General features: G+C 39.3%; 1 protein-coding gene across 5 annotated transcripts in view; it reads right to left on the bottom strand.

The window, feature by feature from the left end:
• Window positions 1-7195: 7195 nt before the first annotated feature.
• RBMS1 (RNA binding motif single stranded interacting protein 1) overlaps window positions 7196-14308 on the bottom strand; it is a 148141-nt gene continuing 141028 nt past the window's right edge. For all 5 annotated transcript variants that reach the window (XM_068407501.1, XM_068407502.1, XM_068407504.1 and 2 more), the window contains 4 exons: window positions 13606-13716; window positions 12849-12929; window positions 11517-11601; window positions 7196-8610 (listed from right to left, as the gene is read on the bottom strand). In XM_068407501.1, the coding sequence (XP_068263602.1) occupies window positions 11524-11601; window positions 12849-12929; window positions 13606-13716 (270 nt within the window). In that variant the 3' untranslated portion in view covers window positions 7196-8610; window positions 11517-11523. The remainder of the gene's footprint in view (window positions 8611-11516; window positions 11602-12848; window positions 12930-13605; window positions 13717-14308) is intronic.

The raw sequence follows: 14308 nt of genomic DNA, 5'->3' as shown, positions 1-14308 counted from the left end.
GAAGTCATCTTTAATGACCACTGAAAGGGCTTCTTGAATGAACTTTGCAAAAATGAGCAGCCTTTTCTATATCACCCCAAATACTTTGCACAGTTTTGTTTTGTACTATAGATTTTTCATTTAGCCCCCAAGATACCAATTTATTTTCAGAGCTTTATATCCTTCCTGAAAAGGTGCTTGTTTCTCTTACACTGTGTTTTGAATGAAGATATTTTTAATTGTCTTGGCTCTTATGAAGATGTAATAATAATACAAAGGAGGCTCCCAAAAGTACATGCAAATAGACTGGCTTTGAGTTAATGGGAAAAACGTTTCTTGGTCTGGGTTGAATCTTTGCAGTTTGCTTGACTTCTCCAGAATTCCCTTGCTGTTTGGCTCCTCTTGTGTTCATCTGTCCCATACAAGCTACTTGTTGATTCTCCCTGACCGTGCCTGGAGCACTTGTGTATTTGGTGATGTTGTGGTTTTGATTAGATTCATTTTTTCTTTTTTTTTTTTTTCCTCTTGTCTGCTGTGCAGTGAAGGCACCCTTATGTGTGAAGGCACCCTTATGTGTGAAGGCACCCTTATGTGTTTCATTAACCAAAATAAAATTACGGCTTCTTTTTTTTTCCTCTAATAAAAACAATCCTCTTGCTGTCTTAATGATGAGTAAAAACACATTATTAGAAATGTGAGCACTTGTATTGTGCAAAGGCAGGATGAGGTTTTGCTTTTAATAATAAGTAACTATAAATGCACATAATTACAGACTATGACTGGGAGTTTACCTTTTTTGATCATTTCCCTGATAACGAAGATGTCCTCCCCAGTTTGCCTCCCCTGACTGCACTAGCAGCCAAAGGCAGCAGCAGTGGGGACAGCCCAAGCCCAGGCAGCACAGTGCCCCTCTGAGCCCAGGGCTCTGCGCCGCTCACTCACCTGCGTGAGCCTGGCTACAGAAGGACGGCTCCCAACGGTTGGGTTTGCTGATGAGCACAATGTTGCTTAGGAAATTAATCACAGCCTTGAAACGGGGCACGCTGTGCATTGCAGGGCTGATCAGATGATCGTCATCTGGAATAGATGAGCCGTGCGTACGCTTACTGTAATCCACACAATGGTATGGTTTGTCCTGAATTGTTTTCCCAGAGATGACTGGCTAGTTTCATCTGCAAAATATTTTCAGGAGAGGAATTCCTGGAACTGCTTAATTCCTTTTTTTTTTTTTTTTAAATAACTGAAATCTGGATTTTCAACACTTCAGTACCAAAAATTTGCCCTGGAATGGAGGGTAAAGATTTGCTGTTTCTAGAGACACCACGGTGAAGATGGAGCTAGACCACTCTCTTAAACACAAATATAGTTTACTAAGAAACAACTTAAAAACCAAGGGTGAAACTTGGGCTCATACACAAGCTTACTTCCCTACCGTTATCTCTGTTCAGTACCTTCTGCGGTTCAAGAGCTCCTGGCACAGTGACTGCACAAGTGGTGATGGGCTTTTTACTATGTGAAGCCTGTGACTTGCTGATGAGCTGCCTCCTTCCCACTCAGCTATGAACCCTCTTCCTACCCACAGCTGGGACTTGTTGAACTACAGAAAGCGAACAGAGCTGGGCTGAAAGAGGTCACGAACTTAAGATACACACAGCTGGTAGCCTCTGGAGCATTTTATTCTACAAACCTACATCGGCCCCTCTTAAAGCTGTTGGAAACCTAGTTTTCATTCTGTTCTGGCAAAGACAGCAACATTCGGAGCTCTTTGAATACCTGCTCCTCCAACTGCACTTGAATGATGTTTTCTTGACACAGGGGAGACCTGGAGTGTGTCACCCCTCTGCTGCAGCCCCTGTCCTACATCTCCCTCCCTTTTCCCAGGGCTGTAGCAGCCCATGCACTAAGGCCCATCTCTGATCCAGCCCAGCTGCATAACCTTGCCTCAGACTGCTGAAAAAAAAGCTGTTGAGAAAGTCTGTGGAGAGAGAAGAAAGATAAAATTACAGACAGAGCTGTTGAGACAGGATTACCAGTAGCTCAAGGATTCAGGAGGGAAAGCAACAATGTGGAAAGGTATAAAACTAAAGGAAGAAAAGAGCAAGGCTAGTCAGGAAGCATCAGGTTGGTTTGTTGGGGCAAGTCATCAGTGCCAGGGGCACTGATGGAGCTTGGCAGAAGATGGAAACACGGCAACGCTGAGTGTCTGCTCCCTGAAGCAGCAGGGACTGACCCTTCCCCTCCTGCCCAACGCCTGTCTGGCCAGCTCAGCCACCGTGGGTACCTTGCTGGGTGAGCGTGCTCATGCTTAGCCTCATAGCTCATGAAATCCTTTCTTTTCTGTGGGCTAGTCAATAAATAACTGCTTTATGCTCCTAGTTAAGTATATTCTGCTTACAGATTATCTTTAAGGCTGGCTAAAGATACCTGAACAAACTGATACAGAAGTGAGGCTGTTAACAAATACCTCTAGTAAATACATTTTTATATCTTTTACATTCACTAGAAGGCAAAAAATATCAGCAGAGTATTTTCTCATTGGTGGAAAAGTATTTCCCATTGGGGAAGAGACTGAAGCACACCAAGGAAAAGTCATTTTCTACTTGTGCTTGCAAAAAGCTAAAACTGTTTACCAAAACATTCTATTTACAAGTAAATTATCTCTTGGCCTTCTTTTAAACTCTTGTTTTATTCCATTACCCTTAAGTGCTTTACCAGTATTGCTTAAAAACATCAGCCCTGTGTGTGAATGTCAAGTGGTGAAAATACTGGGGGAAATTCCTACTGCAGATGATTTCTTTAGGATCAGCAGAGCGTACATGCAGAAATCATTTTCCAGTTTTGTTTCCCTTCGTAACACCAGCATGCTAGGCTCTAAACCAATAAAGCTACTTAGAAAGCTGCCTGAGCAAGCTGATCTGAATACCTGTAGTGTGCATGTGGGAAGTCTTTAGGGTGCCACATACCTTAATTCTTTTAAGTTCTCCAAAAATCTCTTTCTATCCCAGTGGAGCTGTTGAAAGAGATCGTGTTATTCAGCTGAAGGGAGACCAACGAAATACAGGAGAATTCAGAACATCACCGATGTTAAGTACTGAGTGAAGGGATACTGCTGAAAAAGGCAAGAGAGATGAACAGTTAAAGCCTGCCTGTTGACACGCTGTCCTTTCTTCTGGGACATGGAAAAAAAAATCCAGTAGTATTTTCCTGTGATACAATTTCTTCTTTACTAGAGAAATGGGCTGCACAGGTTTCTCAGATGGTAGATGCAGTGAGAGTGTCCAGAAAAGGAAAGACTGACTCATTCCACATTCAGACTTTTACACACTCACTCTGGACACTGCACTGTAGATCTTTGCTGTTCTGACATCAGCTTGGCTTTTCTTAGTAGCTGGAGGAGAAGTTGCCAAACAGAATAGGTTTTGTATTTCCTAACCCCTATTCTGGGTAGAATTAATGGACCAAGTGTGAAAGCCAAAAGCCTCAGATTTGTTTGGGTTAATCAATGCCAGAATTTGTTGGCTAGGGAATGATACAGATGATCTTTCACAGCTGAAAGAGTACATCAGTGTTGCAAGCGTTTGGAAGGTAACAGCATACATGTCTTAAATGCCACCAAATAACACATTGGCTTTCACAATAAGATGCTGCTGGACAGGACAGGATTGAGTATCTTATTCCAAAGCATGTGAAAGTTTGCAAATAATTTTGGAGTGGTTCATCAAAGCAAAAGGAACAGCTGCAGTGAAGTGTGCACGGGAGGAATAGCAGTACAAACTCATATAAATATTCTGGCACATGAAATGGATCTCTCATACGATGTTAGCTGTTTCTGTGGAAAGTGAGATGGCACAGTTTTAGTCAATCATCAAGTTCGTCTGGTATGGTGGAGGCACCGTAATATAAATTAAAGCTAGAAGTGGAGAGCAAAAGAGGACTTCTGAAAAAAATTTTTTTTTCCTAAGATAACCTGACAAAAAGTACCAGGAAAGTGCTTCAGACTACTCTGACTTACTCCACATTTATTCTAGCCCAATATATGCAAACAGTCATTAGCAGAGCTCAGCTGATGAACAGTAATTTGTTATGCTGCTGTCAATGCCTTGGTTGCACTTGCCTTGCACCTGCCCAGTGTAGTTAATTCAGAAAATAGAAAAAGATAAAAGGTTTTATTCAGTGCATAAAGAAAGGCTACTTTCCCATCACTACCAACCAGCAAACAATAAGGTCTGTGCATAATCTTGCACAAAATACTTGTATCAGCGTAAAATCACCCTACGTGAATATGATGTTTATCAGTATTTGTTAACAGGTAAACATTTTATTAACAGCATGTTTGCAACTAGGGTTCAAAACAGGTTGTATGCAACAGGATGGAGTCAACGTCTGAACAAGCCAGTTGGTAATAAATATGAGTTTTATTGTATATAATAAAAATATATTACATAAAGACATTGCATTATCGCAGATTGCCTGATAGAAATGATACACACAACCTTATTATATCAAGCAAAAGGTACTAATCTGAAAGCATTCTTTCTTATCAAATATATTTGGAGTTATCCCGAGTTATCTTGGTAAGACAGGTAAGTTTATCATGGGGCTAATTAGAAAAGCAAATAGATAGCAAAAAGTCTTTCCAACCTGCATTATTCTGAGTTTATTTCATATAGCTTTTGTAAGGTAGTACTCATACTTAACCCAAAAAGACTGCTTATTAATGTGAGATTAATTCAGTATGGTTGTGAACAGGAATACTGTAACCAAAACCCTTTAAAAGTTTTCTGTATTTCATCTTCTCATCCATTGCTTTTTAGACAGGCAACATACCAGGACAGTATTTAAACTACCACAAAATAGTAACAATGGCATTTCTTCAGTTACAGGAGTCTAAATGTGTTTAGCAGCACACAGCACGAGGTTTTTTTTCTCTTCATTAATATACATGCCATCATTGTCAAGGATGTCGTCATTGCACAAGCTAATGTAAATCAAGTTTCCTAACCTCTAGTGAGTCCCTTTCACTAGCTCCACTGAAAACACATTTATTCTCAGTGTCTTGGCATCAGTATGCTGTGACTGAAAGCTCAGGGCTGCACACTGCCTGCAGCGTGACCCCAGCCAACCCACCCAGGAGGCTGCCTGGCCTGTCGCAGGCTTGGCAGAGTCCTTTGGGATACATCAAAAGCCGGGTGTATAATGTAAAGGACAGTCTCCCAAGGGGGAGAGGGTTCTCCAGGGCGGCACAGCCTGCGGCAAGTGAGCTATCCAGGACCGGTTGGCAAGGCACGGGAGCCCGCTGGATCACCCAGTCGCTGCTCTCTGCCAACTGGGTGCACCCTGGGTGCCCAAGACTAGGTCAGAGCCCCCCTCCTGCCATACGCACCAATACAAAGCTATGTCGAGGACTGGGTGATTGGTAAAGCATTTGGCTGAGGAGACCGCACTAGTTGATATTTCACTTTATTTCTTTTCCAAGCCTTACTTTGGGCAGAGCAGTTCTCTATCTGATACACACCATGCAGCACTGGCAATCTTGCCAAAAGGATAATAAAATCTGAGATTATCTTGAAAGAAATAAAATCCTCAAAGATTGCAGCTGGAAGGCAAACACTCAGGATAAGTTTTAATTCAGTGAAGTATCACCTCCGCTTTCAGAAACTGGGAATGCCAGCCAACACCACTGCGCTTGGGAAGACAAAGGACTTTTAGGCAGCAATTCAACGCTACAAACTACCAAAGTGACCCTCCATCTCACCCTCACTTCTAGAAAATTGGCTTGCATTGACAACTCCAGTGTGCAGGCCTGGTTACGTACAACTCCCCGAGCAGCTGACAGAGAGGACAACAGAGTTCTTGCATTCAAATCATGGTATTTCATCATATATTTCTCATACATCTCTTCCTGTTTGACTGAAAGAATAAGTTGACTTTATAATGTGGTTTGAAAGAGTTAAAATTTGATTTTAATGAAAGACAGAGGAGGGGAAAACCCAGACTGTAAAGCAGAAAGCAACTTGGAGCACGTCAAGATAAATGCGAAGGTTTTCCATAACCTGTTTGGGTTTTCCCCCAGTAAAGGAAGGGCTGAAGGAAAAAGGCGATGCATTTTCATTTTTTTTGGATCTTTTTTATTCAAAAGTTTTCAAAGAAATAAAACAGAAAAAAGCTAACAATCTAATCAAATTTACAGTTCAAAAATGTCTTTTGGCGTTTAACAACAAGTCCTAGGAAACAAAACTACAGAGTTATCTTGAACCGGACAAATAAGTTACCACTGGCAAGTTTGTGGCACTAGTAAAACAAAAATAAAAAATTAACTCTCTTGATCATATAGATATCTCTATGAAAATCTTTTTTTTTCAATCTGTACAAAAGGTCTTTCTTCATAAATTAATTTTTTATAATTTAATGGCTGTCTACTATGTGATGTTTAAGTAACTGATTATTTCTTTATGTACAGAGGTTAAATTTCCCAAATCTTACCCAGACAATGAGTATGGCACTTAGTTCAGACACTTCCGGCAGCAGCTCTTCCCTCCCTCTAACACAGCTATCATACTGCAGTTTTAATTAACGCAAAAATATCAAGTAGTGAGAGATCCAGGTTTGGAAAGTTACCAGATACAGGCAAGGTGCTGCAGGAAGTCTGGACTTTTACAAAGCAGTAATATTCCAGGGAGCATAGAACCAATAATACCACAACTTTTTAAAAAAAAGAAAAAACAAAAACACATCTCTTATGACTATGTATTTCACTAGAATCTACACTTCTCAGAGCAGCAATTTACTTTTGAAACTATGAAATGTCACCGACATCTATACTCCAATAATCACATAAAATTTCAAAACTAAAAAATACTTGAAAGAAACAACTGCTTAGCCCTAGCTCCTGAGCTAGGATGATTTGGTCTGTGGAAACAGGGAGGGCCAGCAACCTGTCCCAATACAAAAGGAAATAAACTTTGAGGTAGATAACTGATCATATACAGCTGACCAGAGAAGTACACAGTTTTGGAAGACAACTTAATTTATCATTCGATTTAAAACATATGCAATTGTAATAAAGAGCTTTAGTAGCTGTGGATTATCTAATATGTTGAAGTACAAATAACTGTGTATTTATGAAATCAGGAATTTCATAGTTTCAAAATTGGTTTTCTTTACACTTAACACTTGTAGTGATGATGTAAAGTGTGGCACTGCCTTGGATTCCAAGTCTTCCGTCATGCTTTTGTGTCCATACAATCAATTAAAATTATAAAACCTAAATGCAAATGTACAAAAAAGGCACATTCTCCTAACCGCAAACTGGTCCGGCAAAAATAAAGAGTACTGAAGACGTAATGCTGAGACAAATCAGAATTATTGGTTACTGGCTCTTTGTTCTTTGGTAAAGTTACCTTTTAAAAGTGCCAAGTCTTTTTATTTTTATTTACCTACTATAGAGAGCTAGTACCCAATCAATTATGCTTCTACTTACATCTCAGCGTATGTTTGGAAACGAGTCCTTTAGCTTTTGCCATTTTTGCTGTAACAGCAACTTTTCTGTTTGGCTAAGTCTCAGCACAATCCTCATCCTAAAGCACTATCATTAGTATAAAGGAAGGACAAAAACATTCGGTGATATCCCCGCCCCAAACTCCCTACTCTACCTATGCTAAAACTAGAACATCAAGTTAGTTTCTGAAAAAGGCAAAAAAAAGATTTTACATTGCATCGTACAGCAGAGTTCCTAAATCATTCAAACTACCAGAGGGAACTATTGGCATATGGCCTTACAAACAATTTACCCTATTAAAATTTCCCCAGTCAGAAAATGTGTTTCACACAAAACATTTTTTCCCCTCTTGCATTTCACTACCTTACATATTATGTGAAAAATCATTAAAAACACTTACTACACATTAAAAAAGCCAAATTTTCAGCAATTTTTATTGACTACCTTTAAAAGCCCTATGCTGCTGTTTTACAAGGCATAATAGACCAGCTCATTTGGTCAAAGCATTCTACACCATTAGTTTGGACTACTTACTGAAACAGCTACAGCATTGAAAGATTTAAGGCAAATTGGAATTTATAGAAAAGGATAAGACACTTCACACTACATTAAAAGAAAAACAGAAAGCTAAAAGACCAGACACTATAACTGCAACACTGCACTAAAGCAACACACACACACTGCAAGCACAGAACATCATCTTAGATGTTTTACTATTTTAAACTTCAGAAAACCCATTTCATACAATTAAAAAAAAAAAAAGAAAGAAACAAACAAAATAAAAATAAACCAAAACACAAATTCTGTCATGCACGTGAATAAAGTCTTCGTGGTCATCTGTGCATACCCAGAAATCTGAATTTTTTTTTTGCGTCATAAACACTTGATAAAAATTTTTTTTTTTACTAAAATAAACCTGTTCATGTGGAAACAGCTACTAGATGAATTTAAGGTTTTCCTTATGCACCTTATAGACCTTATAGCAAACAATAGTTTTAGTTGATTTCATTATAAATAACATTTCAAGAACCATGTGCAAAACTGTCAATAATTCCTAAAGCACAATTGATCAGTAAAATCCATGATTGTTTCAGCCTTTGCACCCTTCTCCAGGCCAGGTCAACACTGGACACCTGTAACACAGAAAGGTCAGAGCTAGAGCAGAGTTACAATTGCTTGGGTTTTTTCTAACATAGCTGTCCATAAAACTAAATCATTTCCTATTTTAGACAGCTGTGAGAGGACTAAGTTAATCTAAGTACGAATCTGAGAAGTAACACAGGCAGCACTACAGGTGCTTGGCCCTTCCCAGGACAAGGCTCTCCGCCAGGATACAGCCCCTACTGAAATTTCCCCCTCTACCTCTAATACCTGCTCAGCATGCAGAGTTCCCACCGGCGAACCGTGGGACTGCATTCAAACCTATTCCCTTCTTTGTTGTTTTGGTTTTTTCCTCTTAATTGACCAAAAGCGGTTGAGTGTGGTGAGCTTACACTCCTGTGGCATCTCCAAGGCTTTTGATCTCTGGAAGAGGAACACAACTTTCTCTCGGTGCAGTCTCAGGGAAGCTACGTACAACAGCTAATGCAGAGACAGCTACTCTGCCTCCATGGTGGTTAATACTTAACAGCAATTCAGGGCTCATTAAATTTGAAGGAAGACTTCTCAATTTACTATATTGGCACATATTACCATATTGCCATATGGGTTTAAAAAAATACCCACCTAATGAAAAAAAGTTTAGACAATTCTTGAATTTCTCAATGCAAGACAAAGTCTGGTATTTTAAGGTTTGTACATTTACGGGTACGTATATAATTATAATGTTTTTTTTTCAAGTCCCTTGACTATTTTCACATAGTAGCGACTTTTTGAAAAGAAGCTATAAAGTTATTAAATGTAGCCATTAAAGGAAAGATGCTGTGTATTTCTGATTGACTGCATCCACTTGTGCGAATGTGCGAGCTGTCATTTACCTCTTATTTATGGCAATATGTACACCGACTTTTAATAGGACATTCCCAGAAGTGCTGCACATGCATTTAGAAAGAAGTTTCGATTTGACAATAGTAATGAAGCCACAACAATTAACACACTGCAGTGCTCCCTGTATTTAGGGCGAGAAATAACTGTCAACTCCCTCCCCTTCACCTGTCTGAGAAATGACAAGTACCAACATGTTCCAGGGACAGAAATACCAAATGCCATACTCCGAGGCTGAAATCAGTTGAGTAATATTAACCTCCCCACGTGCCCACTGCCATACCCATTGCTGACATAGATTTCACTGGCTCCTACTGCGTATAAATACAGGTATCGGTACTTCTCTGAAGAATAAAATACGTGGAGGATTGGCTTACAGCAAACACACAGAGTTGCTCAGAGCTCGGTATTCTACAGAGAGTCATCGTTACAAAATGTGTCTCAGATGGCAACACATCTCGTCCTCCTTTCAGGAGACTGATGCTGCTCCTCCTGCCTGGCCCCAGCCTATGGGAAAGATACTGACAGGCTGGGAGAGAGAGGCAGGACAGGGAGATGCCATGCAGGATTACGCTTCGCTTCGCTGCCTACCACAGATCTCTCTTGGTAAGGAGGTTTTACATGCCCACAGGGGAGACTTAAGGCAAAACAAATAATTCCTTAAAAAGCGGTTAACACCAGCCAATAGCCTTGGCATGGGAAACATGCAGGAGCCATGATTTTAACACTAGAAGATGAATAACGAGAAGAGCCTGTGGCTTTGCTTTCTCCCTGCCCTGGAAGCAATCAAGGATGTGGGCTTTCTCTAGATGCCGGCATTTGGCCAGACTACAATAATAAACACAGGTCATATGTTGCGCTATGCAGACTGTGCCATCTGTTGAATGTGCCAAGTTTCCCCATTGGTTTGTTTCTATCTTTACGTTCCTGAACATACACGAAGTTGTTATGCCAATAATGGGGATGAGAGCAGTGTTGTCAAATGACACAGCTGACCCACAAAATCAAAGGTAACAGCAAAATGTGTGTACTGTTAGACCTATACATTTTAGGGAGAATACCACACCATTAGAAGTTCCTCACACATAACTGATTATGATTTTTGAGTATCTAATAAATGCCGTGACAGCTGTAGAAAAACCCTTCTAAGACGGCCTCTAGCACATTATTGCAGCTGAACAGAATTTTTCAGTATAAGGTCTTACAAAATTTGATAACAAAAATTATGTAGTCAAGTTACCTGGCTTACAAAGCACTTGGAAAAAGATGAGTTAAAAAACAACTAAATTCCAGAATTTTAAAGCTCAGAGGATGGAGAAGGGGATGGTTGCTGAAAACAGTAATTTCAGGATGGCAATCTACAGAAAGCAAAATTTTTGCATGGAAGGAGTTCGGGTAAAGCTAATGATTGGTTAATAAATAAAGACCATGCAAGCAAAACCAGAGGAAACCTGGACTAGAGAAGTAAAACAATTCTGGAATTAGAGCCAAGCTAGGACATGGATTAAAAATTAATTTACAAAATTCTGGACCAAACTGCTTTTTTTCCCAGAATAAAGGATGAGCAGCAAAGCCTTCAGGAGAAGGGGTCAGCAAGGATTTCTACCAGACCACCCCCCTGACTGTGGTCTGTAAATCAGTCGCAAAGCTGCTTTCAAATCTTACATGTACCACAGAACTAGAGGATATTATATGTATAAATATAGTTCCTTTTAGCACTGTGATTCTAGTATTTTTGCACTAATTCATTGTTATTCTTGTATACAGCATGCTGCCAAGATGAACAAATTAAAATACAAAGTAATCCAGTTATGCTATAGAGAAATTATTAAAACACTATTACTCATAATTCATTAACTCACTTCTGGAACCTGTGCTTCCTTTCCTGGCTTCTAACTCTGGCCAAGTTCAAATTAACTTCCCTGCCTGTGCCCAGATATTATCAGTGTTATTTATATGAGATATAAAAAAAAGAAAATTTGATACAGAGTACTGTAAGTTATGAAATAAAATATCTTTGAATTAACATCTTTCATGTGACAGGATGAGCCCCTACCTCACAGTTACTTATTTTGCTGATACGTATATGGAGAATGGTCACTGGACGTCTCTACTGTAACCTGTTGTTGACCACTGGCTTCCTGCAAATAAAATGGAAAACAAGATATGAGACACAAAATCAGGCAGCATTATCTGCAACCTGTATTTCTATGTGACTTATGCAACTAACAGTCTTCAAATCTAAAGTCTTTCTAACATTCCTCAAGGGGGGTATTCAAAATTTGAGATGTTGACTTTGTATTTATTTACCTTTCAGCAAACAGAGAAATAAAATGATAATGCAAACCTTTTATTTCTTCAGTTACTTTGATGATAATTTTAAAAACCCACAAACGTTTGACATTATAGAAATAAAAACATAGAGGGAGCAAATAACTGCTAGCATATTTTCCATCTGCAAGTGCGAAAGAGCATTCTGCCCCTCTCCTTTTAAGGGACAGCAAGAAGAATGAGATCTACTTACCACACATACAAACACTATCGCTTTGAGTACCGTGGTGTGATTGGCACTAGGCAACACAAAAAACTGTAGTTGGGACTCCACACACAGATTCCCAGAACCCAAGGAATTAATTCAGCTTGTAGAGCTCTGGCAGACCGTGCAATCAGCTAATTACCAAAAGTCTTTCTCCAACCGACATGGGCAGATGCATAAACTGAACCAAGCAAGTTCTGGAGTTTCTGGACAAATAGACTTTGAAATGAAATGGTTTTTTCTTACACGCTCTGGAAGAGACTGTCTAGCCCTCACTCTGAATATAAGAGCTGCAGCATACCTTGTCTAGCTCCTCTGTTAAAGAAGTACTGACCTATAAAAGGCTACAAGGTAAGTCAAAAGAGTAGAGAAACGATTGTCTACCATCTAGTTATGCTCTTCAAATGCACTTGCAGAGGGGTTTATTAGGCAAACAGGCACAGCATCCTGCGATGCCAGGGTAAAATCGGGATTCTTTGCAAAAAGTTACCATCTTGGTCTGTTGGTAGAGAAGTTTGCTCTCAGGAGAACTAAATGAAAGATCAAAACTACACTATAACCCCTGGCTTGTCTCTATTGGAAGTTCACAAAACACAAAGTTTGTCTGAGCTATGCTCATACGGAAGACTGCTCCAAGTACTGTACTGCTACAAAGGTCATTCTTTGTTATAATACCAGTTATATTAGTTGAGAATAATGACACTTTATAGTTTTAATATACATTGTATTCACAGCACATTCACAGTTACAATGTTAGGCTTTAAACCGTAGTTTTCCTAGCAAAAAAAAAAAAAAAAAATCTAGTATCATATTCATGTCTCCCATCTCTGGTCTTTTATACAATATACTGACCTCAACAGGAACTGCTGCTGTCTGGACATGTGTATATTGGGGTATGTAGGCTCCTTGCATAGCTGTTGTGGCTGGCATGTACTAGAAAGACAGAGAGTCCATTAAGTTGAGTTAAAGCCCAATATAAATTTAAGAGTATTCAAAATACCTATCATGATACTGTTTAATAGATATTGACTGTTTCCCTGAAGCAATGCTCATGAGAGAAAGACTGTTCTGTCTGAAATCAATAGGCTTTTCAGAAAAGTGAGATACCTGTTTTGAGAAAACTCAAATTTAGATTTCAAAGACTAGGTAAAGGACTTTTCCTTCTCTGTTAATCCCAGTCACCATCTTCTCTTTTTTAAATTCTATCTGCTCTAAAAAGAAGGGTCTTTCAGTTAGAAGCTAGCCTGCATCTCTTCTTCTGGTTTCGTTTCTGTTCCACACTTTGTATTACTTTCTGCAACTCTGATCTCCTGAAGAATAAAAACAACTATTGTTTCTTTTTCAATACAACTTTGGAGTTACCTCCTGGATTCCTTTCATTTGCTTTGATCTATTTTATCTACTCATTTCCAATTTCTGATCAGCTAACAGACTGAATAAAAACTGCTGAGTAAGATTTAAAAATGGAGACAGTTCTTAATATTTTATTGGATGAAAGACTACTTAAAGGATTACTTTTTTTTACATGCAAGCTGTACATGCATACTGTGATCTACACGCAGTATTTTCTACTTGTGTAAATTCTGCTTTGTATTAAATTGCTACATACTGTTCCAGTACTGCCTAATGAAAGATGACTCATCTGCTGTGTCAGAGGGCTTATCATCGACGCAGGCTGTAGTGACATGGTGTGGTCCATGGAGGGAGTCAGTACAGCACCCTATTAAAACAGAGAAAGAAAAAAATGGTTGCAGCAAGACTCAGATGTTAATTACATTTTTGATTTGAGAGTCTAAGTATGGGCTGTCCTTCTGAGGGGGTATACCAAAGAACTCTCCTTAATCCCAGGCACTGGCTCAGGAAGCAGGTCTGGGACGTTCTGAATATTCTACTCGAGCAGATGCGCTTTGCATGCTTTGGTAATGGGGCAAGAACTGCATTGACTTCCTCTTGAACATGCAACTGACGTACAATGCACTTGAGATACCTGCTGAAAACACTTTGTAAAATATGAGTTTAACCAGATGCTAACTTTAAACCAAAAATCTGCACATGTTACCACGTATAGATTCACTTAGCTTAAGCTTTGGAATGTCAGGCTTTAGGAAGAAACTTTTATCTCATCTTTAGGAATGGAGGCTTTGGAGGAACATTTGCATTATGAGAATTCTACCTGTCACATGTGATGTTCACACACAAGACAGAGCTGCCCTACTTAATGGCTGGTTTCATTAGCACGCACATTTTAGAAGAGTGGGTTAAGCAATGCAGAGTAAAAGACTGATTCTTTGTCTAAATACTAGCTACTGTGA

The sequence above is a fragment of the Nyctibius grandis genome, chromosome 9 (genome assembly GCF_013368605.1).
Source record: "Nyctibius grandis isolate bNycGra1 chromosome 9, bNycGra1.pri, whole genome shotgun sequence".
NCBI classification, from domain to species: domain Eukaryota; kingdom Metazoa; phylum Chordata; class Aves; order Nyctibiiformes; family Nyctibiidae; genus Nyctibius; species Nyctibius grandis.
The sequence above is the reverse complement of the archived record's forward strand: the minus strand, read 5'-3'. Positions and strand labels throughout refer to the sequence as shown.